The sequence below is a fragment of the Bemisia tabaci genome, chromosome 1, assembly GCF_918797505.1.
Source record: "Bemisia tabaci chromosome 1, PGI_BMITA_v3".
Taxonomy (NCBI): Eukaryota; Metazoa; Arthropoda; class Insecta; order Hemiptera; family Aleyrodidae; genus Bemisia; species Bemisia tabaci.
The window spans coordinates 86,974,956-87,002,306 of record NC_092793.1 but is presented as its reverse complement, the minus strand read 5'-3'; the positions used below and the strand labels follow the sequence as shown (position 1 = coordinate 87,002,306).

General features: G+C 39.5%; 1 protein-coding gene across 1 annotated transcript in view; it reads left to right on the top strand.

Annotated features, from left to right (window-relative positions):
• AlaRS (alanine--tRNA ligase, cytoplasmic) overlaps positions 1-25,631 on the top strand; it is a 126,435-nt gene extending 100,804 nt beyond the window's left edge. Inside the window, exons 14-19 of the mRNA XM_019057706.2 lie at positions 8,781-9,034; positions 15,728-15,836; positions 19,196-19,345; positions 20,035-20,205; positions 22,237-22,350; positions 24,868-25,631. Of these exons, the coding sequence (XP_018913251.2) occupies positions 8,781-9,034; positions 15,728-15,836; positions 19,196-19,345; positions 20,035-20,205; positions 22,237-22,350; positions 24,868-25,047 (978 nt within the window). The 3' untranslated portion in view covers positions 25,048-25,631. The remainder of the gene's footprint in view (positions 1-8,780; positions 9,035-15,727; positions 15,837-19,195; positions 19,346-20,034; positions 20,206-22,236; positions 22,351-24,867) is intronic.
• Positions 25,632-27,351: the final 1,720 nt, after the last annotated feature.

Genomic DNA, 27,351 nt, shown 5'->3' with positions numbered 1-27,351 from the left:
TCAATAAAAAGCGCTACATTTTCTCTAGTCTATAGATTGCCTTCTTCATAAAATGCATCGGAATACATGAAATCTGTAGCTGGACCTGATTAAACAGGTAATGCAGTTTCTTGTGATGGACATTTTGGTTTTTAGTCGTGCGGCGAAGCCGTATAGACTCTAGGTTTCGTCGGAGGCTAAAAAATGTCCACACTTTTAGGCTAAGTCCAAGAGGAGAATTTTCGAGGAACCAAGTAACATATGAGGTATTGATATCGGTGCATTTTGGCCCAATGGAGATGTTACATGTGCGAGGAATTTGCAATTTAACTGTTGATTCTTGTATAAAAGTTCGCGAGGAACACAATGGTGCCACTGGTTATCTCTGAAATCATCTCCCAAGCTCAAAAAAAGCTCTCAAGTTGAGGCCAAAATGGAGGGGATATCCCACCTTACCCTGAGAGTCCACGTCTACATGAAGACTAACTCTCCACGCAAAGATAGGGAGCAAATACATTAGCAGGGTTGCCGTGTTTTCAGTTTTGGAGTCCCCAGATAAATTGGTAGCCCTGTCAATGTATTAGCTCCCTATCTTTGCATGGAGAGTTGGTCTTGATCTAGACTTGGACTCTCAGGGTAGGGTGGGATATTCCCTCCATTTTGGCCTCAACTTGAGTGCTTTTTTTTGAGTTTGGGAGATGATTTCAGAGAAAACCAGTGGCACCATCGTGTTTCTTGTGACCTTTTACCCCCCCCCCCTTTTATTTTTATAGATTTTTATTATTTATGTTATTTATAAGAGGAACTGTGATTCTTTTGGCTTACATGTGTGGTGTGGTCATTCCACAGTCAAATCGCAAATTCCTCACACATGCAACATCTCCATTATGCCAAATGGAATTTTTGATCATTTAGCCATGGTTTGGTAGCGTTTAGCAATCAACTGTGACCATAATGTAAAGAACCCACACAGGTGCCTTTCGGCGGAATGTCGCCCTATGACATTCTTTATCATCAAGTCACTGTTGAACATTTACTGTTAAGTAGCGTTTAGCAACCAAGTATAGCCAAAATTTTCAGAACTCATACCTCAGATGTTCAAAGAATGTTAACATGTGTCGCCAAATGGAATTTCTGATCATTTAGCCATGGTTTGGTAGCGTTTAGCAATCAACTGTGACCATAATGTAAAGAACCCACACAGGTGCCTTTCGGCGGAATGTCGCCCTATGACATTCTTTATCATCAAGTCACTGTTGAACATTTACTGTTAAGTAGCGTTTAGCAACCAAGTATAGCCAAAATTTTCAGAACTCATACCTCAGATGTTCAAAGAGTGTTAACATGTGTCGCCAAATGGAATTTCTGATCATTTAGCCATGGTTTGGTAGCGTTTAGCAATCAACTGTGACCATAATGTAAAGAACCCACACAGGTGCCTTTCGGCGGAATGTCGCCCTATGGCATTCTTTATCATCGAGTCACAGTTTAATAGCGTAAATAAACAACCAACGGTGGCCAAAATGTCAAGACTCTAAACTGGTGCTTTTTGGCTGAATTTCGCCCAATAGGATCTTTGATGATTTATCAGTAATGGTTGATGTTTATGTTGATTAATTATTACTGTCTGAAAGTGAATCCTGTGGGAGAATATTATAGGGTTGGTTGAAACAAGTTTTAGAATTTTTTTCCTTAGCGCTAATGGACCCTAAGGGACAACTTCAATTCATCGAACTAAAAGTTTTCAATGTTCATAACCATTTTTAAACTATCAGAACTCTCTAGACCACATTATATTTATGATGAATTTAAAGAATATCGCTGTCAAAAGTTGAGTTCTCCTTCAATTTAGCACTTTTTGTCATTACCTTAAAGACCATACGGAAAGTGCTAAATCTACGGAAAACTCAACTTTTCACAGCAATATTCTTCAAAGGACGACGGACCGGTCTTATGGGAAAAGTGGGCCCGGTTAAATCGGCTGGCGTTTTGATATGTTGTAGGTCTTAACCTACTGATCAAAAGTGTCAATGGGCATTTCTCCCTATTTCGAAGTTTTACCCCCCATTTTGGGGGTCAAAGTTGCCAATTCGGCGTATAATTGGCAGTTTTGACACCCGGGTTTATTGGTCGCCTATGAGATTCTTTGATGGTTTCTTGAGTCTTTTGTATCCTCTGAATAGGCTAGAGACCATCCGAACTCAAAAACTGACAATTTCGCCTTATGGGTAAGGGGGGGGGGGGGTGTTCACGCCACCGATTCCAGAGTCGGCGAGCCGCATTAAACAGATTCTTTCGCCATGTTTTGGAGAATTTTTTATGCAAATGATTGCGACTGCATCTTGAAAGGTCGACTAAGATGCAGCTCAGAACATACCCCCGGGCGGGAGGGGGGGGGGTGCGACCGAACTCGAGCAGCGTAACTGGCTTGCGCGGGTCGGATCAAACCTATCCTTCTATTATGTTTTGGAGAACTTTTTTGCAAGTGACTCAGGCTGCTTCAAGCGAAAACTGGGCCGAAAAGCCAACCGAACTCGGGCAGCGAAACTAGCTCTCGCGAGTTGCATCAAACCGATGATTTTGTCATGTTTTGGAGTTTTTTTTTCCATCCCAATGAAACAGACTGCATTTCGAAGTGTCGACTGAGATGGAGCACGGAATATGCTGTATGAGAAAGGAGGCTTCTCAATCCGCACCCTCCCTCGCAATAGGATCTCTCAGCATAGGTCAGTGTGGCACTGACACTAGTATAGTGGCATTTTTTACCACCACCATCACTCATACATAATTCCGAGGGTCGTTTTAGCTGACACGCATTTCCGACTGAGCCCAATATTTCTATAAGCGAAAGCTAATGGTGCAGATGATTCCTACGGCTGAGACGTATATAACGTCGGTTGATTTCAGAAATATATCATCTAGGTGATTTTTTAAATGAAATCGCACATTATTATCGAGCATTAAACAGTTTTGTAGAATGTCAAGAAAGGCAAGGAAGAAAGCAAAGCATTCGCAAAAAGGCAATATATGCAATGTAATCAGTTCTGAAGGTATTTGACGAGTTCTGGGTTTTTCATTCTTTCTACTGGAGCTCCATAAGTAATGGATCAAATCCTGGAAGTTCTCAGTGCAGAAAGTGAGGCGAGCTGGCTGAGATTTTTTTACGTAATCAGAAAATCTAAGAAAAAAACAAGGTCATGTACTTCTTCTTTTTAATTTTTTTTCTTTTCAAAAGCAAATAACCCCTCCCCTCGTCGAAATTCTGAAATGCATCAGGATATGCTGAAAATTGAATGATGCGTTAAACTTGGTTAAACGGTATGAAGTTTTAATCGTCCTAGCCACATTCAAAAGTGTCACTCTACTAGTGTCAGTGCCACACTGACCTATGCTGAGAGATCCTATTGCGTGGGAGGGTGCGGATTGAGAAGCCTCCTTTCTCATACAGCATATTCCGTGCTCCATCTCAGTCGACCTTCCGAAATGTAGTCTATTTCATTGGGATAAAAAAAAAAAAAAAACTCCAAAACATGACAAAATCATCGGTCAACCTATCAACTCATCAACCGATCAACAATCAAACTCGGGCAACTTTTGCTGCCCGAGTTCGGTCGGCTTTTCGGCCCAGGGCCCCCCCCCCCCCCGGGGGGGGAGGTATATTTTGAGCTGCATCTTAGTGGATCTTTCAAGAAGCAGCCTGAGTCATTTGCAAAAAAGTTCTCCAAAACATAATAGAAGGATAGGTTTGATCCGACCCGCGCAAGCCAGTTACGCTGCTCGAGTTCGGTCGCACCCCCCCCCCCCTCCCGCCCGGGGGTATGTTCTGAGCTGCATCTTAGTCGACCTTTCAAGATGCAGTCGCAATCATTTGCATAAAAAATTCTCCAAAACATGGCGAAAGAATCTGTTTAATGCGGCTCGCCGACTCTGGAATCGGTGGCGTGAACACCCCCCCCCCCTTACCCATAAGGCGAAATTGTCAGTTTTTGAGTTCGGATGGTCTCTAGCCTATTCAGAGGATACAAAAGACTCAAGAAACCATCAAAGAATCTCATAGGCGACCAATAAACCCGGGTGTCAAAACTGCCAATTATACGCCGAATTGGCAACTTTGACCCCCAAAATGGGGGGTAAAACTTCGAAATAGGGAGAAATGCCCATTGACACTTTTGATCAGTAGGTTAAGACCTACAACATATCAAAACGCCAGCCGATTTAACCGGGCCCACTTTTCCCATAAGACCGGTCCGTCGTCCTTTATCATGAATATAATGTGGTCTAGTGAGTTCTGACATTTAAAAATGGGTATGAACATTTAAGGCTTTATTTTCCTTGAATTTAAGTGGTTTTTCAGGGTCTACAGTAAGAAAAAAAAGTCTAAAACACGTTAAAAGTTACTTGAACCTACCCTATAATGTTGAGCTATGACTTCAACTTTCATGAACCCTTACTTGTGCCTTTCAGCTTGATTTCGCTAAATGGAATTATTTATGATTGAAGTCGTGGTTGAGTTTACTATGCTGATAAAATATCATTGGAAACTTTAGGTTTCACCATCATAGTCTTCTAAAAATAACCATCAGCATTACTGCACCAACCAAAATCTACCCAAAAAAAGAACAATTCGGCTGAAAAAGTGGGAGAAGTTGGGATGTGCAGTCTCAAAATAAAAATACCTAGCTGTGATTGGACATAGCTTTGCTTTCATTGAGACTTTCAAATTTTATGAATAAAAAACAGTAAGCGTTTAGCAAAAACAGTTAGTTTTGTCCTTACCCGTAGACCATACAAAAAGAGCTAAATTGAAGGAGGATTTAGCTTTTGACAGCGATGCTCTTCAAATTTTTCATATACCTATACAATGTGTTCTAGTGAGTTTGGATGGTAAAAAATGGTCAGGAACATTTAAAGCTTTATTTTCCATGAATGTAAGTTGTCGTTCAGGATAGATTCTGACGACTAGATCCTTACTAGAGTAAGGAAAGAAAGTCAAAAATTGTTAAAAGTCACAGAAAAACGCGAAAAAAGAAAAAATTCGGAAAAGGAAGTCAAATTTACATAATAATTAAATTAACATAAAAATTTCGTAAAAACTATTGGAAATTACGAACAAATGTATTTACGTAAAAACTGTATTAAAAAGAAAGTTAATTTTAATTAAGAAAAATAATCTTGGTAAATCAATTTCTCACGTAAATTTGACTCAAAATTCATTTAAAAAACAGGGCTGGATTTACCTACTTGCCGCCCATGGGCCGGATTTACCTACTTACTGCCTATGGGCCGGATTTACCTACTTGCTGCCTATGGGCCACCTGTATTTTGCCGCCCCCTTCTCATTCGTTTCAAAACATCAATAAAAAACAACTTAATCGGCCCGAAACAGTAACAGAGAAACAACTTAAAACGGGACTAAGGCCGCAAATAATAAAAAGAAACACATAAAATATAATAAGAAACCCGGGACGTTTCGCAGGGATCACACCCGCATTTTCAACCGGCAAAACAAGAAAAATTAAAAGAAAGGACACTATGCCCCTCACTACTAGCAAAAGTTCGCACGGAACTTTGCGCGAAAGTTAAGTTCCGTAAACCTATCTATGTGTGAACAAGGCCTTCCATTTGTAAGAAATGAAGGTAAAAAAAAATTATGCAAGAACAAACATAAGTGTGGTTTAATAATTTTAACTTCCGCCGGCGCGCCGCGCTGACCACACTGTGTTTGGCACAATGCGTGAAGTATTCGTTCAGTCTTGTAGGCGTTATGTGTTTCACGCCGACCGCCGCACAGTGGATTGAGTCAATTAGAGGGGTTGGACATGAAATTTTTGACAAAAACTGCAAATGTTGATGTTTATTTCGTCACATTTTAAAGTTCAAGGGGTGATACTGGAAGAAAATATCACGAGAAAACCAGTGGAACAGCTTGCAGAACATTAGGTTCTTGCATAAACGGAGTTATGAGCGTTTTAAGTTCCCAAATTTTTTCCGACCTCTTTCATTGACTCGATTCACCGTGCGCCGCGCTGAGGGCTTCTCCTTTTTATCTCAAGTCCTCATCATCACTGCTGCACCGCTCCATGCCAAATTGCGTGTTTAGTTTCTCTCTTAACTCGACTAATTAAAGGTGCTGTCTCTTGTGTCACCGAAAGACGCTTTCTCGTTTGTAATTTTTTTTTTCTGAATCCGATTTTTTTTAAACCTACATTTTAAAAAAATGCAAAATTTGCCGCCCCCTGCGTTAAGAAATGAGAGATGCCTTACTCCATTACCCAATGCATCTGACGAGTTTTTCAATTCAAAAAGGAACGCATGACACTCCACAAATAAATTACGTTTGAAGCGCAAACCGGATAAAACACGATTTGTCAAAAGCATTCATTAAGTGTTGCACTTTCCACAGAAGCATATTGCACAAAAATGTCACTGTAACGACTTCCGGATATGGTTGCGACCAACTTAAGGCTCAAAATTTTGATTTGTTCGCTCCCTAAAAAAAATGGTCCATCTCAGTAACTGTGCTCACCAAAACTGACAAAGATCCCAGGGTCACAGGCTGTCCGTGGTCTCATTGTTCAGGGTTGAAATCCTTCCTCTTATTTAATTGTTTTTTAAATAAACCTATGCTAGGACACTATCCCTGATGAATAACAAACAGACCAATTTGGCTGCAATGCTCCGAGCCCTGCACGTGTGAACTTGAGTCATTCGTTTTTACGACTTTTCCGAGGGTCGGTGGCCGCTAGCCTAGCGGGGCCGCTGTGAGGCCCGCTCGGCCGCGATTGCAGCCTTGGGCCCCGCTTTGAGACCCGCTCGAATGAGGCTCAATTTGGGTTCGGGCTTCGGGTGCGATTATTCTATCGTCTAGCGACTGGCCACTACGCGGCCCAACCCCTCGAAGACGCTCCGCGCCACCAGACTATCGATATTTTAGACCAAAATATTGTATCGATATTTCAACGTTAATATATCGTCCGTATCGATACGTTTATCTCCAGAAATATCGAATCGATTTTTCTTTCTTTCTTCTGCTGAGTTATGTATTTTACACCTCGGAAAATCGGAAATTATGGTCAATTTTTCATAGTTCGAATTTCGGATTTCGCTGGCCAGGTTGTACAGACCTACGTCACAGGGTAAACAAACCTTAAGATGCAAATACCTCTTTTTTTTCTCTATGTGGGTATAGGACTTTTCGCGTGGCTGCTCGACGGTTTGTTAATCTGTGTAGGCTAAGCTACATTCACGCGTCGCAAGCAACCTGGCGCGTCTGCTTCTTGCTACTGCGAGCGCGCCTTCATTTCCTCCCGCACGCAACAAGGACAACCGCGATGATAAAGAATTCCATTTGGCGAAATCGCGCCGAGAGCAGGCACCACGAGTATATACATATGGGTTATTTTAGTGATGGGTGGGATTTTATTTAAAATTCCTATGAATCCTAGGTTTAGTATTTACTGTAGTAAACAATTATCAATTATTCCATCACTTCTTCGGATTATTTATTTTTAATCAATCTATATTCATGTGAAGTGTAGCTCATCTGCATTTTTCTTTCCCCGGAACCTAAATGTATATTATGAGTTTGAATCCATCAGAAACTAAGTCAGTCAAAATCAAATTTAACTACATACGAAGTGAAAACGATTTGTATTTCGCAAATCAAAGTGATAGTTAAAGCAACCAAACTGTGTCAGAAATGTTCCCAAATTACTGGGTAAGGCTTTTATCAGCTCATCATCTGATCCAATAATTTTAATTGTGGCATTTCATTCGGCATGTCGCCGCACGACTTCTATGATACTCAAAGTCTCACATATATAATTTGAAAGGGGGGGTCTGGGGGGGGGGGCGGCGCCCCCTCAGCAGGTAGCTTTTGCTACTTGTTCTTAAAAACCGACGACCTTGCCTCAATGTGAATCTCTGAAAATCATGTCAGAGTTTCAAACGAGCACAAAACATGCTTTGACTTTGCAAATTTTGCCTAGTTTAGGCATTGAGCTTGAACACAGAATATCAGAATGTACAGGAACGAGCGTCTAAATCAAGTTTCAGGTTTGTTGCTGAATTTTTAAAACACTATCTTCCAGGTTTCCCAAGCTTCTCAGGAAATTATGACACATTGTTGGATGCAAAATAGAATGAATAACAATTTTGTCAGGTTTTCATATAATCCCCACCAACTGCCAACACACTTTTAAGCGGTAATGCAATTTTTGATGACTATGAAAAAAAAACGGCCGAAATGTAACATCACTGGACTCAAACTAATATTTCTTGCGTGGAAATTGATAAACCGTAATTTTCTGCGGTTTTTACGAGAAATACATGCTTTGCAACTGCTTTTTTGTGAATGTTAAATATTTTAAAAGTAACGGCTTTTAAAAATGGCTCTGTCGATTCCCTTCGGTTTTCGCCTAAACCCAGCCAGATGTAGGCCCAGAATGACCTATAACTATATCACATAGTCAGGTGCCAACCCTGCTGGGTCACTCTGAGGCCGTTTTGCACAACTCTCTTTAATTGGAATATGAAGAATTTATGTTAACTCTGTATTGTGTACTCACTCTGTATGTTGTGTACTCTGATGATCATCGCCTCTTGAACGAAAACCCCCCGGGAGAGGGGGAGGTTAGGCTGATCGGCTTCTGTGAAAACTTTCTTCTGGGTTTATCAGTGTTGATTCATGAAAAAGTATCTTAAAGAATGCTTAGTTTTCTTATTTTTCTCACTTTTTTCATCTATCATGTGAGATCTTCTTGGGCTTTTCTCCAATTTTTTTCCTTTTATTTTCTCTCTAGGGAGCCATGACAGTTGATCAAATCCGAGCAGCTGAACAAGAAACACAAGCTGTAATCAAAGGAAACAAGAAAGTGTTTGCCAAACACATTGACCTTACAAACGCCAAGAAAATCAATGGCCTGCGTGCGATGTTTGATGAAGTCTATCCGGATCCTGTCAGAGTGGTGTGTGTAGGAGTTCCAATTGAAGAGTTAGAGTCGAATCCTGAGAGTGATGCTGGAATGAAGACGTCAGTTGAATTCTGCGGTGGGACGTAAGGAAGAGGAAAGCGTATTATATGTTAAAAAATCGGTTGTAAAAATAACAGAAATCCCTTTGTTGATCTTATATACCTCTCGCATAAAAGCATTATTTGCTGATGCCAATCTGAAACGAACAAGGGTAATAAGTGAAATAGATTGCCATGAAAGGGGTACGTGCGAAACGGGCCATTTCACGCTCGTGTCGCATACCATTGAAACTTGCCCTATTCATTCATCTAACAATGCCCTATGTTTTCCTAAAGTTTCAAGTCCCCAAAAAATTTTGGGGGGAAGTGGAGGGGGGTCAAAGTTGAAAATCCGCGAAATTTTCGCGAATTTTTTACCCGAAAACTACTATATATTTCGAAGCGCGGTTTAAACGAGCGTTTTTAGCGTGAAAAGAGCTTTCAGAAAATGTATAATATCACAGGGTTTTGTCGACTTAAACTCGAGTTATCGCCTCCGATGCGCCGGAACGCTAAAAAATGACCCGTTTTTTTGTCACGTTCGGGCCGATCCCCAAAATGCGTCATTTTTAATTTCTTTGAAAAACTGATATGTTGTTTCTGACTCTCTATGGCACCTATTTGTCTTTACCGCATCCTGGGGAAATGTTTTGTTCGCGAGTTATAAGCGCGGAAAGGAGGGAAAGTCGGGAAAATCGGCTATTTTGAACTGCGCGCGTCGCATGGGTCAGAAAGAGAACGCCCCCTCCTGCTCAGTTCTGGGAATCACACTCCTCGTGCGTAGACTTGCCTCGCTACGCAGCGTTGTCACACCTACCCCGGCTTGTGCCAGAGCTCGTAACTGAATGGACTCTTGTGTTACCGGCTAGATCGATGCTTTGTTTTCTCAACTCTTTTTCGCGTGATGTCTGAAAGTTTATAATTTTCATATTTCTCTTTACCACCACTCATTCACATAGCAAATTAATTAATTTCAAGAGTAAAGTAGGTATTAGCAATAGGAGAAACGTAGAGGAAGAATCATGTATTTACGACATATACATTTTTAAAATAATAATGTAAATAAAAATAAACAAAAGAAAATTTTTGAATTTGAAAAATAGTGCCCCCCTCTCACCACCACCCGTATTCAAACATTTTTGCTTGGTCCATCTTCGATATTAACAATTACTGAATCTCTCATATTTTATTATTCTCATTGAACCATTTCAAGAAAATACCTCCCCCCCCCCCTCATATACATTGCGTATATATTTCCTTTTATGTTGGCAACAAAATTTTCTGAACACCCCCCCCCCCCATCTTTAAAAAACCAAACTGGAATGAAGATGCTCCTTTTCCTCAGTAAGGTTTAATTTATTTGTACTGAGTAACATGTATTCATAGGGATCACATGTAAATCATTACGGAAAAAATTAATGTTGAGTAATTAAAATGCAGAGAACATCTAGAAAAAGTCCAGAAGTGTAACTGCTGTGTGAGGTCTAACGCTGAAGAACGAATAACGAATGCACGCATGCTTTACAGAACCAGAGTACACTTGGCAACACTACAATTTCATGCTAGAACTCTATACATGCTAGAAAACAAGTATATGTCTGAGGAAAAATATATATCAGAGAAAATAAAAATATATCTGAGAAGAAAATTTTTTATATTTGCCCTACGGTTTTGATGCCATACACACGAATATACGAATGTAGTAAATTGTTCGTAATGAAAATGAGGTGAGGAATCCCATTTATCAACGAATCAGCATTTATCCACCCAGCAATTTAGGCTCTCAAAGAAGTACATTTAAAAGGAGACATTTCATACTCCTAGCAGATACTTTTAAGACTTGCCCTATTTATTCCCTTAACAATGCCCCATATTTTTCGAATGTTTCAAGCCCCTGAAATTTTAGGGGCAAAATTTCGGCGAATTTTTTACTCGAAAACTAAAAAGTTCTGCACAATTCGATTTAAACAAACGATTCCAGCGTGACAGCTTGACAGTTTTGTCAACTTAAACTCTAGTTATTGTCTCCAAAGAGCCATAACGCTTAAAAGAGATCCCTTTTTTCACCGTCCAGGTGGACCCAAAGTAGCCCATTTTTACTTGAGATGTACAGGGTGTCCAGAAGTTAACGTACTTTACTTTCAGGATCGATTTTTTGGCTCAAAAAACGACTATTTTGTCCTATACACCTATGACCGAAAATGCTCCATAAATGATCTTTATACTTCCAAAGTTGCCATTTTTTTTCTTTCAAATCGATGTAACTCCTCGTTATTTTGTTGTAAGTAGCTGAAACTTCGCTAGGAGGTTATTTTTTAACGTACTGTTCATTTTTCGTGTCTTCAAGGACGTACGTCTTCGGAAAATGACGTTTCGAGCGTTCCCAAGCTTTAAAATTTCGATAACTTTTTTGGTGGATGCCATTTGGAAAAATGGATTACGGATACGGTAAAATTGCCTACGGAGCAAGGGGCTTTAAAAATCTCGAAGCTATCGCAACGGCTTTTGGAAGCCCCTTGCTTCGTAGGCAATTTTTCTCCCAGTCCGTGCAGAAAAATTGCCTATCCAGCAAGGAGCTTCGAAAATCTAACACTTTTTCTATGTTTTGTTGCGTCGAAATGGAAATTGCGTCTGAAAAATTTTGTGCAGTATCTCGTGCCCTCGATTATTCGCGCTCTTTCACGTGCTGTAATTCGTTTTTTCAAATAGCATCTACCAAAAAAGTTATCAAAATTTTAAAATTCGGGAACGCTCGAAACGTCATATTCCGAAAATTTACGTCCTAAAAAACACGAAAAATGAACAGTACGCTTTAAAATAACCGCCCAACCCAAGTTTCAACTACTTACAACAAAATAACGAGGAGTTATATCAATTTGAAAGAAAAAAAATGGCAACTGCAGAAGCGTATAGCTCATTTATGGAGCGTTTTCGGGCACACGTGCACAGGACAAAATAGTCGTTTTTTGAGCCAAAAAATCGAACCTGAAAGTTAAATACGTTAACCTCTGGACACTCTGTATAACTCATTTGTCATTCATGACTCTCTAAGCCCATCTAGCTCTTTACTATATGCCGTGAAAAATTCGTTGCTTGCGAGTTATGAGAGCAGAAGAGAGCATAGGTTGGGAAATTCGGCTGTTTCAAAGTGCGCACGCGGCACTTCAGGAGGGTTTCTCGAACGCAAGCTCAGGATTGCCCAGTGAGGGGCTCTCTGAGGAGCTACTCTTTAACTTTGAAGTTGGGGGAAGCGTTTTTTTTTCTCGAGCTTCTCGGGGAAATATTTTCTTTCTCTCCCCCCCCCCCCAAAGGAAAATTACCTTTCCCCCTAGAAAATATGCTTCCCTGTAGGAAATAAATTGTGCTCCCCACCATCGTAGAAAATGTCATAACCAACCCCCCCTCCCTGAAAAATTTTTCCCCCCAAATTCAGATTCTTCCCCTCCCCACTTTGTTTCTCCGCCCCCCCCCCAAAAAGTAATGTATTCCCACAAAAAATTTCTTCCCCCTCCCCATAAAACATTTCTCTTGAAAGTAATGATTATTCCTGATTCTGATTGAAAACAAACATACTTGAAATGCGTTCAGCAAAAAGGAACTAAGCCACATCAGCCATTGCACAATTTAACTGGGAAATCAAATTTTTTACGTAAAAACGGTTGTGCGGATTTTTGTGCAAGTATCAGTGAATTTTCTAATTAGTACAAAGCAATTACCTCAAATAAGTTTTCAAATAAATCCGCCTAAACGTTCTTTTGTAAAAAATTGAATCGCCTGGGTAAATTTGGCAATAGCTGATGTGGCTTGGTTCCTTTCTACTTAAAGCCGTTTACTTGCTGTGTATTCTAGGTACCAATACCAATCATACCATTTGATTTTAAAGTTTTTCATTTTTGGCTGTACATTTCATTTTTAAAACAAGGTGAAAAAATGGAGTTTCAGGAGAGGATAAAAGTCACTGAAAGCGCCTAGAATTGCATTTTAGAGGTCTTGAAATTTCAAAATTTTACTGGGGAGGCCCCCTTGGACCCACTGCTGAATGAGTGGAGTCACGGCACATTTAGGAGGGAGCATCTCTACTTTTCGGGAGGGGGGGGGGAACTTCTATCATTCACTGCGATGGGGGATGGGCACCACTGAAGCAGAAGAAATTAGTTTCAAAGGATAAAAATGCAGAGAAAATCCTTGAACAGTGCTGAAATAAAACTACATTGTGTGAGGTCAAGTAGCGGAGCACTTGTGTGAGGTCTAGTGACCTCACACAACACTCACTCAGAATCCAGCACCTATTCAGAATCAGAGGACACATGGCAACACTGAGGAACCAGCCGAGCTGATCGACGCTGCGCGTGTAGTTTGAAATGGTTGATTTCCCCAACCTTCGGTCCTTTCCACTCTCATAACTCCTGACTAAAAACTTTCCTCAGCATATGGTTAATAGCTAGGGAGGCTACAGAACGTCGGGAATCATGCGTCAGTATTTGATGAAAAATAAAAATGGGCTATTTTGGAAATTAGCCTGGACGTGAAAGAAAAAAGGTGTTCTCTTTTAGTATCCTGGAGCTTTGGAGACAATAGTCGATTTTAAGTTGACATAACCCTATGATGTTATGCATTTTCTAAAAGCCCTTGTCACGCTAGAACCGTTCGTATAAACTGCATTTTACAAAATTCCCTAGTTTCTAGAGAAAAATTATCGGAAATTTTGCCGATTTTTAACTTGAACCCTCACCCATGTCTCCTTCAAAGAGGTACGTGCAAAACGGGCCATTTCCTGCTTGTGTCGGATACCATTGAAACTTGCCCTATCCATTTATCTAACAATGTCCCATGTTTTCCCAAAGTTTCAAGTCCCCAAAAAATTTTCGGAGGAAGTCGCGGGGGGTCAAAGTTGAAAATCCGCGAATTTTTTACTCGAAAACTACTAAATATTTCGAAACGCGGTTTAAACGAGCGTTTTCAAAGTGAAAAGAGCTTTCAGAAAATGTATAATATCATAGGGTTATGTCGACTGAAACTCGAGTTATCGCCTCCAAAGCGCCGGAACGCTAAAAAATGACCCGCTTCTTTGTCACGTTCGGGCCGATCCCCAAAATACGTCATTTTTAATTTCTGTGAAAAACTGATATGTTGTTCCTGACTCTCTGCGGCACCTATATGTCTTCACCGTATCCTGGGGAAATGTTTTGTTCGCGAGTTATAAGCGCGGAAAGGAGCGAAAGTCGGGAAAATCGGCTATTTTGAACTGCGCGCGTCGCATGGGTTAGAAGGAGAACGCCCCCTCCTGCTCAGTGCGGCGAATCACACTCCTCTGCCGACCTCGCATTGTTGCCACATGTCTCCTGATCTGTCGCCGCGCGCAATTTAAAATAGCCGATTTTCCCGACCTTCGCTCCTTTCCGCGCTTATAACTCGCGAACAAAACATTTCCCCAGGATACGGTAAAGACATTATATATCGACGGTGAAACTACCAAACCACGTATCTCGGTTTGCGACGTCGCAGACTTCCTGTCATACTTTATTTTTTAAAAGAAAAACTACTTAACATCCAGTCTTGAAAATTTCTGTGATTTTTCCTCTTTGTGCGGAGAAAATTCCGTGAAAATTTCAAGGAATGATATTGATTTGTTCTACTTCAAAAAAATAAAATGTGAGCGTAGATTTTGAAAAATTAGGGTTTTTTTTAAAAATCTAACGTCAAATTCGTTTTTTTCGTGCCAAAATACCTCCAGATACCGAGTTTCAAGCAAATCCATGTTCAAACAGCAGCGGTGCCAATTTTCGGTCATTTTGAACTTTGACCGGTCGCCATTTTGAAACGGTTTGAGATAATGACTTCGGGTTTACGCGAATTTTTTTTTTTTTATGCTCTTTCGAACGAGGTATCACAAAGGGGGTCTTCCCATTTGAAAAAAAAGTAGTTAGGGTCCGTAACCCCCCAAAGAAAGGCCCCCCAAAATTTTGGGGGGGGTCAAAAAGTAGCTTTCATTGACCTAGGACTACCCCCCAAATTTCATTTTCCTACCTGCAGCCGTAAAAAAATTAAACGGGGGTCCCGGTACTTTTGCCGCACCCTGTATAGGTGCCATAGAGAGTCAGGAACAACACATCGGTTTTTCAAGGAGATTAAAAATGGAGTATTTTGGGGATCGGCCCGAACGTGACAAAAAAGCGGGTCATTTTTTAGCGTTCCGGCGCTTTGGAGGCGATAATTCGAGTTTAAGTCGACAAAACCCTACGATATTATACATTTTCTGAAAGTTCTTTTCACGTTGAAAACGCTCGTTTAAACCAAGTTTCGAAATATTTAGTAGTTTTTGAGTAAAGAATTCGTGAAAATTTAGCGGATTTGCAACTTTGACCCCCAGCCATTTCCCCCCAAAAATTTTTGGGGACTTGAAACTTTGGGAAAACATGGGGCATTGTTAGATGAATGAATAGGGCAAGTTTCAATGGTATCCGACACGAGCGTGAAATGGCCCTTTTTGCACGTACCCCTTTTTGGGAGGCTTAAAACTTTGAGAAAATAGGGGGATTGTTAAAATGAGTTTTTGGTTGATGATATTGCATTCTCAAAGTTTGTTTTCCATTTAAAGGAATGATACTGAAGAAATCTTAAATTAAGTATTATGAAGAAATTTGATTTAGCTTGGTACTGAGTGTCAGTGTGTTTTTCACAATAAAACAGATTTTAGCTTTTTAAATGTAGGTCTTTAATGAATTTTAATTCTTCCAGACATGTTCACTATGCTGGTGATATTGGCGACTTTGTTATCACAAATGAAGAAGCCATAGCCAAAGGAGTGCGGCGGATTATTGCTTTGAGTGGTGCAGAAGCTACTAAGGTAGTTACCATTCAGATTAAAATGTGTTCCCATTATTTGTTATCATGCAAGTTGAATAATAAACGAAGTATTCATTTCATTCAAAGCTGGTATCTCAATAGTAGATATGTTACAGCAGATATAATAGTGCTAAAACACATAATATACAGGGTGATCTAGGGTTAAATGGGCAAACTATAGGAGCCGAAACACCCCCAAACTCCCTCTTTAAACTGAGATTTCGATTTTTTTTTAGATCATTTATGAATTCAGAGCATAAAAGCACAGGGGAGTACAAATGTCCATGAAATTTGGTTCACAACCGTTGCAAAAATTCAGGAAAAACTATTTACTTTCTTAAGTTTTTTTTTTTTTGGGGGGGGGGAAGGGGGGGTAGCTCCGACTGGGAGCACTTTGAAAAAACTTTATACCTCAAGAAAGTCTCATTTTGACCTATAGAACACGCCCTTGCAGTCAAACCGTTTTACTCTGTATCACCCTGTATATTTAAGCCATTTATGAGTGTGATGTATAAACTGATATTTCTATTATGTTCGTCCAATCAGGTGGGTTGCAAGCCTTTTTCCTCCTGCTCAATGTAGATTATTTTTGAACGCAAGATTATTACAGCATTACATACTTTTTTCTAGTTATTTTCCAGATCATTTGTTTGATTTCTTTCAGTTTTATGTAGACTCAGCAACTTTTAAGATTACTTTAGCGACTTCTAGTCTAACATTAGCAACTGTAAGTAATATCCCCACAGTAGGTCATCAGTATCAGTAGGATATTTTGAATAGACACGTTCCGTAAAGAGTTTTTTGCATGTTGTCCCCTTTTCCTGCATATAATCATATTCTTTAGATGTCACTTACAGAAAATTCAAGGGTTCTAGAAAGTTCTAGGCCCAACTGCTGCTTATTGCCTTGTGACATCTTTGAGAAAATTTTAGAAATTTTGGGATAGGATGCAGAGAGGAACTGCTTCACCATCTGCTGCAAAACTTGCTGCTGTTTTTATGGATGGTGGAGGAACAGAAAAGTGAGGAACAAAGGAACCGTAACTGTAGAGCGAACAGAGCCACAGCAGTGCTGGAGAAAGGAGTGTGGGGGTAGAGCAGTGCAGGAAAGGAAAGGGCCTAGCTCCGGAAACTAGAGGCGGCTGCATGAGGCAGGAATCCCCACCAAGAATTACCGCTTCATCTAGCAAGTGGAAGTGGGGGAAAAAAATTTTTCGGTGCGCAATCATTTTCAGGTTTCTGCTTAAATTCTATACATAGATGTATGTGTGTGTAACCCATATTTTTCCCACTACCTCAGACTGCCTTCTGATCCCGGACAAGAATGTTTAGCAGGGTTGCTACAGTCAGGAGAAATCGAAAAATGTCACCGAACTTCTAAGTCAGGGAAAACTTGGAAATGACCAGGTAAACATGGAAATGTCAGGAAAAATGACGAAAGTGTCAGGGAAAAATTGTGAAGTCATCTTTATCTGCTTTCTAGAATGGGATTGATGTTTTGAAAATGACGTTGCGTTGAAATTTTGCATGAAAACGTTGTCAAATTATGTCTTTTAACCATCAGACATACCCTTAATTATCAGGAAATTTTACCAAAATGTGACAGAAAAATCAGGGAAACGTCAAGGAATTTCCGTGGTTACCCTCGTTAAGGTCTCTCTCTGGTAAGTATGTTGATAAGTGTATTACTAGAATTCCCTTTTGAAAAGATGAATAACAAGAACTGCATCATTTGATGGTGACTAGTGTGGGTTTAGGATCTCAAAAAGCTGTTATCAAAGGAAAATTTGCAAGAGAGCTGGACGTGATAAGTATGTTAAGTTTTATAGTGAATTGAAATTCTTAATCAACATCTATCTAGTCAGGCACCATGAGCATTGCAGATAATTTTTTCTACTAAAACAGAGAGGATAAGCAACATACAACCATCCTTGAAATCGCAACTTGCCAAAGCCCCTAATAAATACATTGCACAATAATTTTGCGCTGATAATTTTTTTGGGCGATTATTTTGGCTTCTTGAATCACAAGAACAGGCAAGAGGGAACCACAACTAAACTTTAAAATGATAATATAGCAGCTTTGATGACATTTTTGCCCTCAGCCCACAGGTAAGATATTTTAAATTAAATCGCAATAATTTGATGGAGCGATTACGTTTCATAGTAATTTATGCTTCCCGGGCTGGATTTCTTAAAACAGGTTAATTCATCCATAAAAAATTAATTTTTTAAAATCAGTATTCTCTCCTAAGCTGAAAGCTCAAAAATGAGTAAATTTGTGGCAAGCAGAGCTCCTAAGGAGTGGAGAGCAAAGGACAGGGTTGGACCAAATACCATCTTCTTTGCAAAGCCTTGGCTTTTAGATCCGGAGAGAAACTTCGCTGGTGAGTCGACTTAGGAATGAGGGTTCAATCCAAGGCCTTGCTCATAAGAAAACTTGCCAAAGATGAATTGACCAAAACCTCATCCTCAAGATTTTTCCATGGTCAAACCAAAGGTCAATGCCTCTCCCTGACTGAATTAAAGGAAAATGCCTCACCACCCTGCTAGCCTGGTCGTGTGTCTGGTGATGCAGTAAGTTTTCGCCTCCTTTTGAGGGACTCATGCCAAAAAAACCAACGTTAATTCCTCATCCCTGCGTTTCCTAACAAAGAATAAGACTCTATACCAAACCCTTGTGCCTCAGCTGTCTTGCCTTGGAGGATGCACATAATCCTGATGTTAACAAGGTTGTTCTCAATATGTAATGGTCTTGGGGATGGGGAAATAGCCCGACTCACGATGATGTCTAGAATGCCCTAAGGTGGCGATCACCGGCAAGTACGCATGTGCGCAACTGACCACTCCTTGGCCGCTTGGCCGCTGCTATATAGCGGTGCCCAAAAGCTCTAACCCTGACGCGGCACGCGCCAACCAAAGCACCTGCCTGCGATCACCTCGGAAATACGCGATCTCTCACGTATGTCCGAGGTGCTCCTAACAGAGGCGTACTCTCAAGCTAGAGTGCGTCGCTACTACAACAAAGGTTTTGCCATATCCTCCGCTCTTGAGGCCTCATAGCAAGGTGTGAATTTCAGATTTGGCCATTGTGCTCATTTTGATTGCAAGCAGTTTTACTTGTGGAATAATTATTCTCTTAGCTTTGGAATAGTTTCGTAACATGCCGTGGTTAAATGCAGGTATTCTTCAATCCATCAGCCTTTGACCATTGTTTCCAAGCAGAATTCATCAATCATGATAGCTTCAAATTTTCTCAGCCTGAGATGGAAGTTTTATTCAATTATCATGACAAGACTCTACTAACCTTTTTTTTTTTTTTTTTACTAAACTCAATTTTTTTCTCCCTCTGTTTCATGTAGGCAATGAAGAAAGCTGAACTTCTAGAAAAGGAATTAAATGTTTTGAAAAATAAAGTTGATCATGTCGGTTCTGACGTAAAATCAACCAATAAAGAAATACTGGATCTGACTGATGATATCAATCAAGCACTGATATCCTACTGCAAAAAGGTACTTGTTTCTTTTTGAGCCTGAATTTGATTTTTAGAGACAAAAGAAACTGCTACGAAAAAATTGTTTTAATTTGAATATCATCATGAGTTTCGAGCAGGTCCAGGACGTCCACTATTAAAACATGAAGTCAAAGAATAACTTAGGAAACTCAATTCAGGAAAAATATTGAGTTAGACTAATTAATCAACAGGAAGAACCCTCAATTCAGAGAATTTTCGCATTTTTTGAAATTAGTGTAGTGACAATGGTAAAAAATTTTAAGTAGCATTTGCCTGACAGGGTCTAATGCTGTATTCTGTATCCCTATCTCATCTTAACTTAGGAAACATCCAGATAAAACAGAAAATTATGCCAGTTTTCAAGCACTGTGAAAAGCTGAAAAATGCCTACAACATAAATGAAAGGTTGCAGTCACCTTGTTAAGGATGTCCAATATTCTTGGAAATATTTTATTTGTTTTTCAAACAGAACAAAACTACCCTCTTTCGCCCATTTGAATCATTATACTAAAATAGTAATCTGCACTAACATGACTAACACTGTACTCCAGGAAATTATTCCTGTAAGAAATGCATTTCTTCAGGCCGAAAAAACCCTTCTTCCCTCTCTTTGACGCAGAAGCAGTATTTTAGTTGCGTTTCTACACTCTGATTGGCTTAAAAGATTGTATTTGTCAACATTTTCAGGATGAACTGAGGAAAAGTATAGGTTGTATGAAGAAAAAAATTGATGATGCTGATAAAAAAGCGAAAGCTGCCATAGTGTCAACCGTTGTCAATGAAGCCAAAGAGCTTATAGAGGAAAAGCCAAACGAACCAGTGATAGTTGCTGAATTTAATGCAGAATCAAATACTAAGGTTAGTTCTCTCTCTTCAATCCATTTTTAACATGAATGCATCTAAGCATGTGAAGCCACATCTGTATGAACAGTGGTTTTCAGACATCCGCCATTTTTAGGATAACACTTTTTTAGAATCTGCTACTCTTCAAGAATCTTGGTACCAAGTTTCAGACTTCTAGTGAAGTTTCTCATTAAGAAATGAATAAAAAATCGCCCTATATCTAGAAACAGAGTATGTAAGAATTTGCTGTCTGTCTAATTAAATTGATAAAGCTCATTAATATCCTCAAGGATCATGTAAATGAGCACATTGCACAAGTAATGCAAGTGAATAAGACCTGTTGCATGTAGTCATAAAATTTCAAAATGTTGAATCTCTTTTTCTATCTCTGCTGCCGATATTCAAGTCATAAAATTGTTTCATCAACATTACTGTAGCATTAATTTTGGCAGTAATGTAGTGATAACATTTTCGCAACCACTTTTTGCCAGGTGGGTATAAAATAAAATGAAGTTCAGCATCAAAAATTGATTTATAGGCTTTAAGTTTTTGAAATTAAAGTCCAAGATGAAGAGTTTCTATTTGATACCCTTTTAACTTAAAATTTGGAACGTAGACTGGATAAACACTTGAGGTTTGCATTCAAAAGTGTACTCTCTGGTCCTTTTCAAAGATGTACCTACAAGGGTCGTTCTAAAAGTAAGTTATTTAATTTCTCCAAAAGTATTTTAGCTAGAGCAAATCTGTAAAAACGTGCTTACAGAAAATATCTTCAGCTTTTCAAGGAGCTATAGTTTTTTTTTTAATTTGGATCAGTGGTTGTTAAGATATTGAGGTTTTCCCGCACGCACCTCTCCGGGGGTCCAAATTATCGCACTGGTGAATTAGCGTAAACGTCCGGGACTTTTGACGTACCTCGTTTTATTGTTGCATGATGATGCACGGCCACATGCTGCAGCAAATATTCAATCTTTGCTAAATAAGTTTAGATGGGAAATTTTCCCACACCCTATATAATCGACGGATTTAGCACCCAATGATTATCATCTGTTTACACAACTCAAGTCGGTCTTCGACGGTAAGCACTTCACCAGCGATGAAGAGATCAAAAATGCTGTTGATTCATGACTTAAAAGGCAGCCGACTAAATTCTATGCACAGGGAAATTAAAAGCTGGTATTGCGACATCAGAAATGCTTAGACATTGGAGGGGACTATGTAAAAAAATAAGGTAATATTCTTCTGGTGAGTCATTTAATTAAAGTCACTTTTACTAATCGAATAATGCCTGCTCCAATAATGCAATAATTTGGACCTGCAGAGTGAAGAGGTGCGCATGGGAAGACCTCAACAGCTTGGTAACCAGTGATCCAAATTAAAAACTAAGGGAGCAAGAAAGTAAAAACTGAAGCTCGTTGGAAAGCTGAGACGTTTCCTGTAAGCAAGTGTTTACAACTTTGTTCTAGTTATGATACCTTTGGAGAAATTAAATAGGGAAACTTACTTTTGGAACGACCCTCGTATGTACCACTCAATGGATTTGAAACTAAATTAATTATAAGGATGTCCAAGGCCAACAGTTATGTCTGGGTACTACTACATTAGAAAGAAGTCAAAGCAAGCTGTCAAGCATCGGGAAAAACCGGAAAATAACAGGAATTTTGGCCGATCAGGAAAAAATTGACGTTTTATCAGGAATTTTTCTTACGCGAATCTCCTCAGCGTGGAAGTCGTACTGCTTTTTGCCTACCTTGCCAGGAGTCGTCACGCCGTCTTTGTTTCCGATAATTTCTCACCCATAGCGTTACAATAAATATTGTTTTTACGAGAAAAATCAGGAAAGTATCAGGAATTTTCAAAATGAAAAAATCAGGAATTTTTTATGAAATATCAGGAAAATATCGGGATTTTTCAAAATTAAAAAGTACTAGACACCCTGCAAAGGCACTGAGACACCTGCTACCTATTCTTGAGGCTGAGACGTATCAGATAAAACTTAATCTACTTAAAACTTTTGATCACTGATATTGGTCGTATGTTCCACAGGCATTGAACTCAGCTTTACAGCAAGTTAAGTCCTTGTCGCCGGAGACCTCAGCCATGTTCTTCACTTTTGATGATACCACTAAAAGGCTCTACTACCTATGCTTTGTTCCCAAGGTAAAATCACCCACCGTTAATTCAAGTATTTTCAATTCAATTGAAAACATTAGCTTTTAAAATCAAAGCGTTCTTTTCCTGAAAGCAAGTAATTTTACCATTTTATTGATTTTTAAATTTTTTTGAACCTGTGAAGTTAGGAGAATTGGGCCTCACTGAGAAGTGTGTAAGTATCAACAGTAAGAGTTATGATAAAACACCTGTGTGCTAAAGTCCAAGCCAAATAATTTTACGGATTGTTAAACTGCGATAGAAAATCCTCCATCTTGCTTCTTGAATTTCCTTTACAGGTACAATAACATCAGACGAACATCTGTCGCAGTCTAGAAGTATGTAAACTTATTTGGTGTGGACAACAAAGGGTATGTAAAAGCAGCCCGAAACGGAAACGACAATCGAAAACACAGGAAAAAGCGGAAACAAGGCTAATAATACAAAATATAAAGGCAGGACGTTTCGGTACCTTACAGCACCATTATCAACTGCAAAAAGAATTAAAAATAAAAAGAAATTAAAATAAAAACCAGCAAACGGCGTTACATCGTGAAATTGGTAAATGCGACTGCAGTGATAACAGAATAAACAATAAACAAGGTATGATATGCAACAAACATCGGAAAACGCTAAAAAACTGATCACCGATGATTAAGAAATAACTTGCACGGGCGGCCGCCAGGTGGCAGCAGTTCACGGCGTGCCAAATAAGCCGAAATAGATCAAGCTTAGACGATTTATATCTGAGCGGGAATTACAAACGGAATCCTGATTTCTCAGGATTTCAATCATTTCTCTTATTAACCTAGGATAATATTTCTTCTCATGGCACAAAATCCTCACGTTTTCGAAGTCAAACTTATGTTGTAACTGATCTTCATGGTTGTGTAAAGCTGTCACCTCCTTCCTATTATACTTGTGTCCATTTAAGCGTTTGGCCAAAAGTTGTTTTGTTTGGCCGATGTATGAAATATCGCAATTGGCACACGGATTTTGGTATACCACACCACCAGATTGCAATTTAGGTGTGTCAGACTTGAGTTTTGACATGAGGAACTAAAGGGTATTATACTTGCAATGGACAACTTTATAACCAAAATATTTGAGAAAACAATCCAAATTTTCGGATAGAAAAGGTACATAAGGGAGGGGCACGACTTTGTCGACCTTGAAAGGGTCATTCAGAGATGACACGTTCAAACTATCATCACTACATTCGACGTGAGTAGTGTCATTACTCTTGGTGTTTTCTCTATTGTTAGTCTACTGCAGTTACTGCAGTCTCATTTACCAATTTCACGATGTAACGCCGTTTGCTGGTTTTTATTTTAATTTCTTTTTATTTTTAATTCTTTTTGCAGTTGATAATGGTGCCGTAAGGTACCGAAACGTCCTGCCTTTATATTTTGTATTTTTAGCCTTGTTTCCGCTTTTTCCTGTGTTTTCGATTGTCATTTGGTGTGGACTATAATATTCTAGGAAAAAGAGAATGGGTCACAGAATCATTGTGACTATGATTTGGTAGATTACGTGTCAATCCCCCGCATGATTTGGTATACAATGGCGGGGCCGCAGATCAACAAGCTCAGCAAGGAAGAACCGTAATAAGCATGCAGAGAGGCCTATGTAAGTTTACGGATGCTTGGGAGGCTGTCATCCAGCGTAGTATCAGCATCAAGAGTGTACAGTGTCATTGATGATGCCACTGTTATGAGCAAGGACTAATTTTTTTAAGATCGGAATGATATAATCCTGAACGTTGGTTCTGGTAAGGAAGCAGTTGTTATGGATGATTTGAACAGCAGGACGGGACAATGAGTTATTCAGTCCCAAATTATAAACTGAGTGTTAAAAAAGAAAACGAATAATAAGTGAGCAATGGTCAAAAACCGCCAAAAAACAGTTTTACATAATGGCAGCAACATTGCAATGTGGTTAATTCCTTTCTTTTGAACTAGGTACATGTAATCATTGTAAATTTCCATCGTCTTCACTTCATTTGTCAATATATGGATTGATAGATGGAAAAAGGAAGCAATGGTCAAACACCGCGAAAAACGCCAATGTCTGCTCTTCTTCCAAAGTTTGGCACCCTCCAGCGGGTTTAATATTGCCTGGAGCAAAAAAATGCATTATCAGGCCATAATCTGCCATAAAAGCCAATTTTAGGCCACTTCTGCCAATTTGGCAACTTTTCGGTCCGCATTTTTTGGTGCAAAGTTGAAATTCGGATACAGCGTCTAATATGCCTTGAGAATCACGGCAAACATTGCTATTCAGGATTCTTGCAAGCTCTTTTCCTTATTTGCCTGGACTATGAAGAAAATTAATGTAAATAAACGGTTAATCGTTTAAAATGTTATTATAGCAAGTGAATGTACCCAAAATTTACTGGTACAGTGGTGCATTCCACCGCTGCCATTGGCTTCTTGCAATTGTCTCTTCCTCTCTTCAGCGATGTAGTAGGTCATCTATAGTTCCTCATTATCAATTCTGTGCTGAAAACGTTTAATGCTGTTTCAGGATTCCATTGCCAAAGGCTTAAAAGCCAATGAATGGATTCAAGCTGTTTCACAAGAAATTAATGGAAAAGGAGGAGGTAATATGGAAACGGCTCAAGGATCAGGTGTTACCAGTCTTGATGCAGTCGCTAAAGCTGTCAATCTTGCTAACAGTTTTGCCAATCTCAAACTCGGACTCTAGCTATATCTGAAATTTTCAAAACTGATTGAAAACTGCTTTTGCCTATAAATTTACTCTCTCATTTGTTTCGCCGCTTGAAAATTGCACACATTTTCTCAAAAGCCTTTTTGAAATCTTACACACAAAAGGAGTGCATTCAAAGTCGGCAAAATCCCCCTCTTCTTGAATGTTGACCAAGTTTTACTGAGTTATTTCGTCGTAAAGAAAATACCCTCTCTATTGAGGGGCGGTCCATATTTAACATCAGTTTTTTTTATTTTTCTAGAGCCTCCCCGCTACAAGGTACATGTCAGTCTTTGCTAGACCCCCCCCCCACCCTCTCCCAATTGAATTTTTTTCTTTTATTAGTATGATCAACTTGTAAAAAGTGTACAGCCACCCCTACTGGGGTGTCATTGAAAATCGCATCAAATCTGAGTCAACCCAGCTGCTTCTTGTTGCTCATGAAAAATCGGCACCCTGCACGATTTTGATCGGAATTTTCAATTCGGAGAGCTTCAATCTTGTCTACTTAATTGTTATGTGAACTGGTTCTGTATTTTGTGAGCAAATAAATACAAATACATAATCAATCCAATTTTCAAGTTCTCCTGTACCTTTCTTTTAACATTCATCAACCCAGACCTAATTTGCCTGACTTTCAAGAGAAGTTTAGGTATTGAAAGACCCATGTAATAGAAGACTTTAATTACTGCTGCCCTCTGTCAATGAGAAAAGTAAATAATAGGAAGTAAAGTGATTTTTGGTCGGATTCAATGTTCCTGTATGTAATTTCGAACCAAAACGGACCAACAACACCGCAACGACAGTAGAAGAACCAAGCTTAAATAATTTCACGATTTGCTCCAATGATTGATGATATTAAGGTAGCCATTGATTCTCTACCTGACCTTCCTTCCACACATGAGAAGGAATGTCGAGAGGCACAGAGCAAATGGCACTAGGCAACGACATACACCTGATAAGGGAATTTCCTATAAGCGTCAATCTGCTAAAATACAAAGCGAGAGACATATCATCAAATTGTTTTACCTTCGGTTGATGACCTTCAATAGAGACAGACATTAACATATATTACAATAAATCAATCACCATTTGAAAACAGGACAAATTTAAAGCGAGAGTTAGACCCTTCCTTCTGGAGGGAGGGCCAAGAAAAACTTAAAAATGCCCATTTTACTACTTACAGGTCTAAGCTCCTGAATGAAACACATTAAACTCACGAACTTACCGTCTGCCTGATGTTGATGGATAACCTGATGTGTCACTGAATATACATTGGACGGGAAGTTGGCACATATTGTGCCTTAAAAGAGATGAAATATGTGCAACATCAGCAGCACTGCACATGTGCGATTTGTAAAATTTCTAGGGATGAGGTGTCTGAAGCTCTCGCTGAGCAATAAATTAGCCAGCCAATTCAAGAGTGAGACAGAGGATAAACTGTGAGGGTGCCTTTTTTAAGTCAGTATTGAATTGACGGGTGACAGAGCTGTCGTCCCACAGGATGCCCAGAGTGCTTGTCAAAGGAGGAGTATCGTTTTGGGCCTTTTCCGGCCCCACCTGAATTTTGCTGAATGTTTCATATTTTCAAACTACTAGTCCTAGGTAGACTTTATGCCAAATATTTCATGGAACGGAGCCCATGTAAAGTAGTCGAGGTGCCTGGTAAGTGTACCTGGAATTTCGGGTAAACAGCGATTTTTTTGGCTTACCTTAAGTTTTTTGGGTCACTGAATCCGAATCTGAGTTTCCTACCGCGTATCTGGTGAGCATTTTCCGCTATTTTGAAAAAAATTGCCTATAAAGGCCTTTTTTTGCGGGTTTATTGATATAGCGGCTACGCGTGAGAAAAAATCCTGGATTTAGTTAATGTTTTCAATAGTTGCTGTAATTTGCAAGAAAATGGTACATTAATGTGCTAGGTTTGCTCAAAAATTGAGGAGCCTCGGAACTCGGAACTTAGGGCCGCGGCAAGCCGGACCGCGCGTTGACGGGTGTCCCGCGAAAACGTGAATGGGCGCCATGTTCAAGATGCTGTATCTTCCTCAATTTTTAAGCAACCCTAGCATATGTATATACCATTTTTTTTCCAAAATATGTCAGCTATTCAAAACATTAACTAAATCCGGGACTATCTCTCATGCGTAGCCGCTATATAAAAAAAAACGCAAAAAAGGCCTTTTTAAGCCATTTTTTCAAAATAGCGGAAAATGCTCACCAGATAGCCGGTAGGAAACTTCAGATTCGGATTCAGCGACCCAAAAACGTAAAGTGAGCCAAAAAACCGGAGCGGAGCGAAGC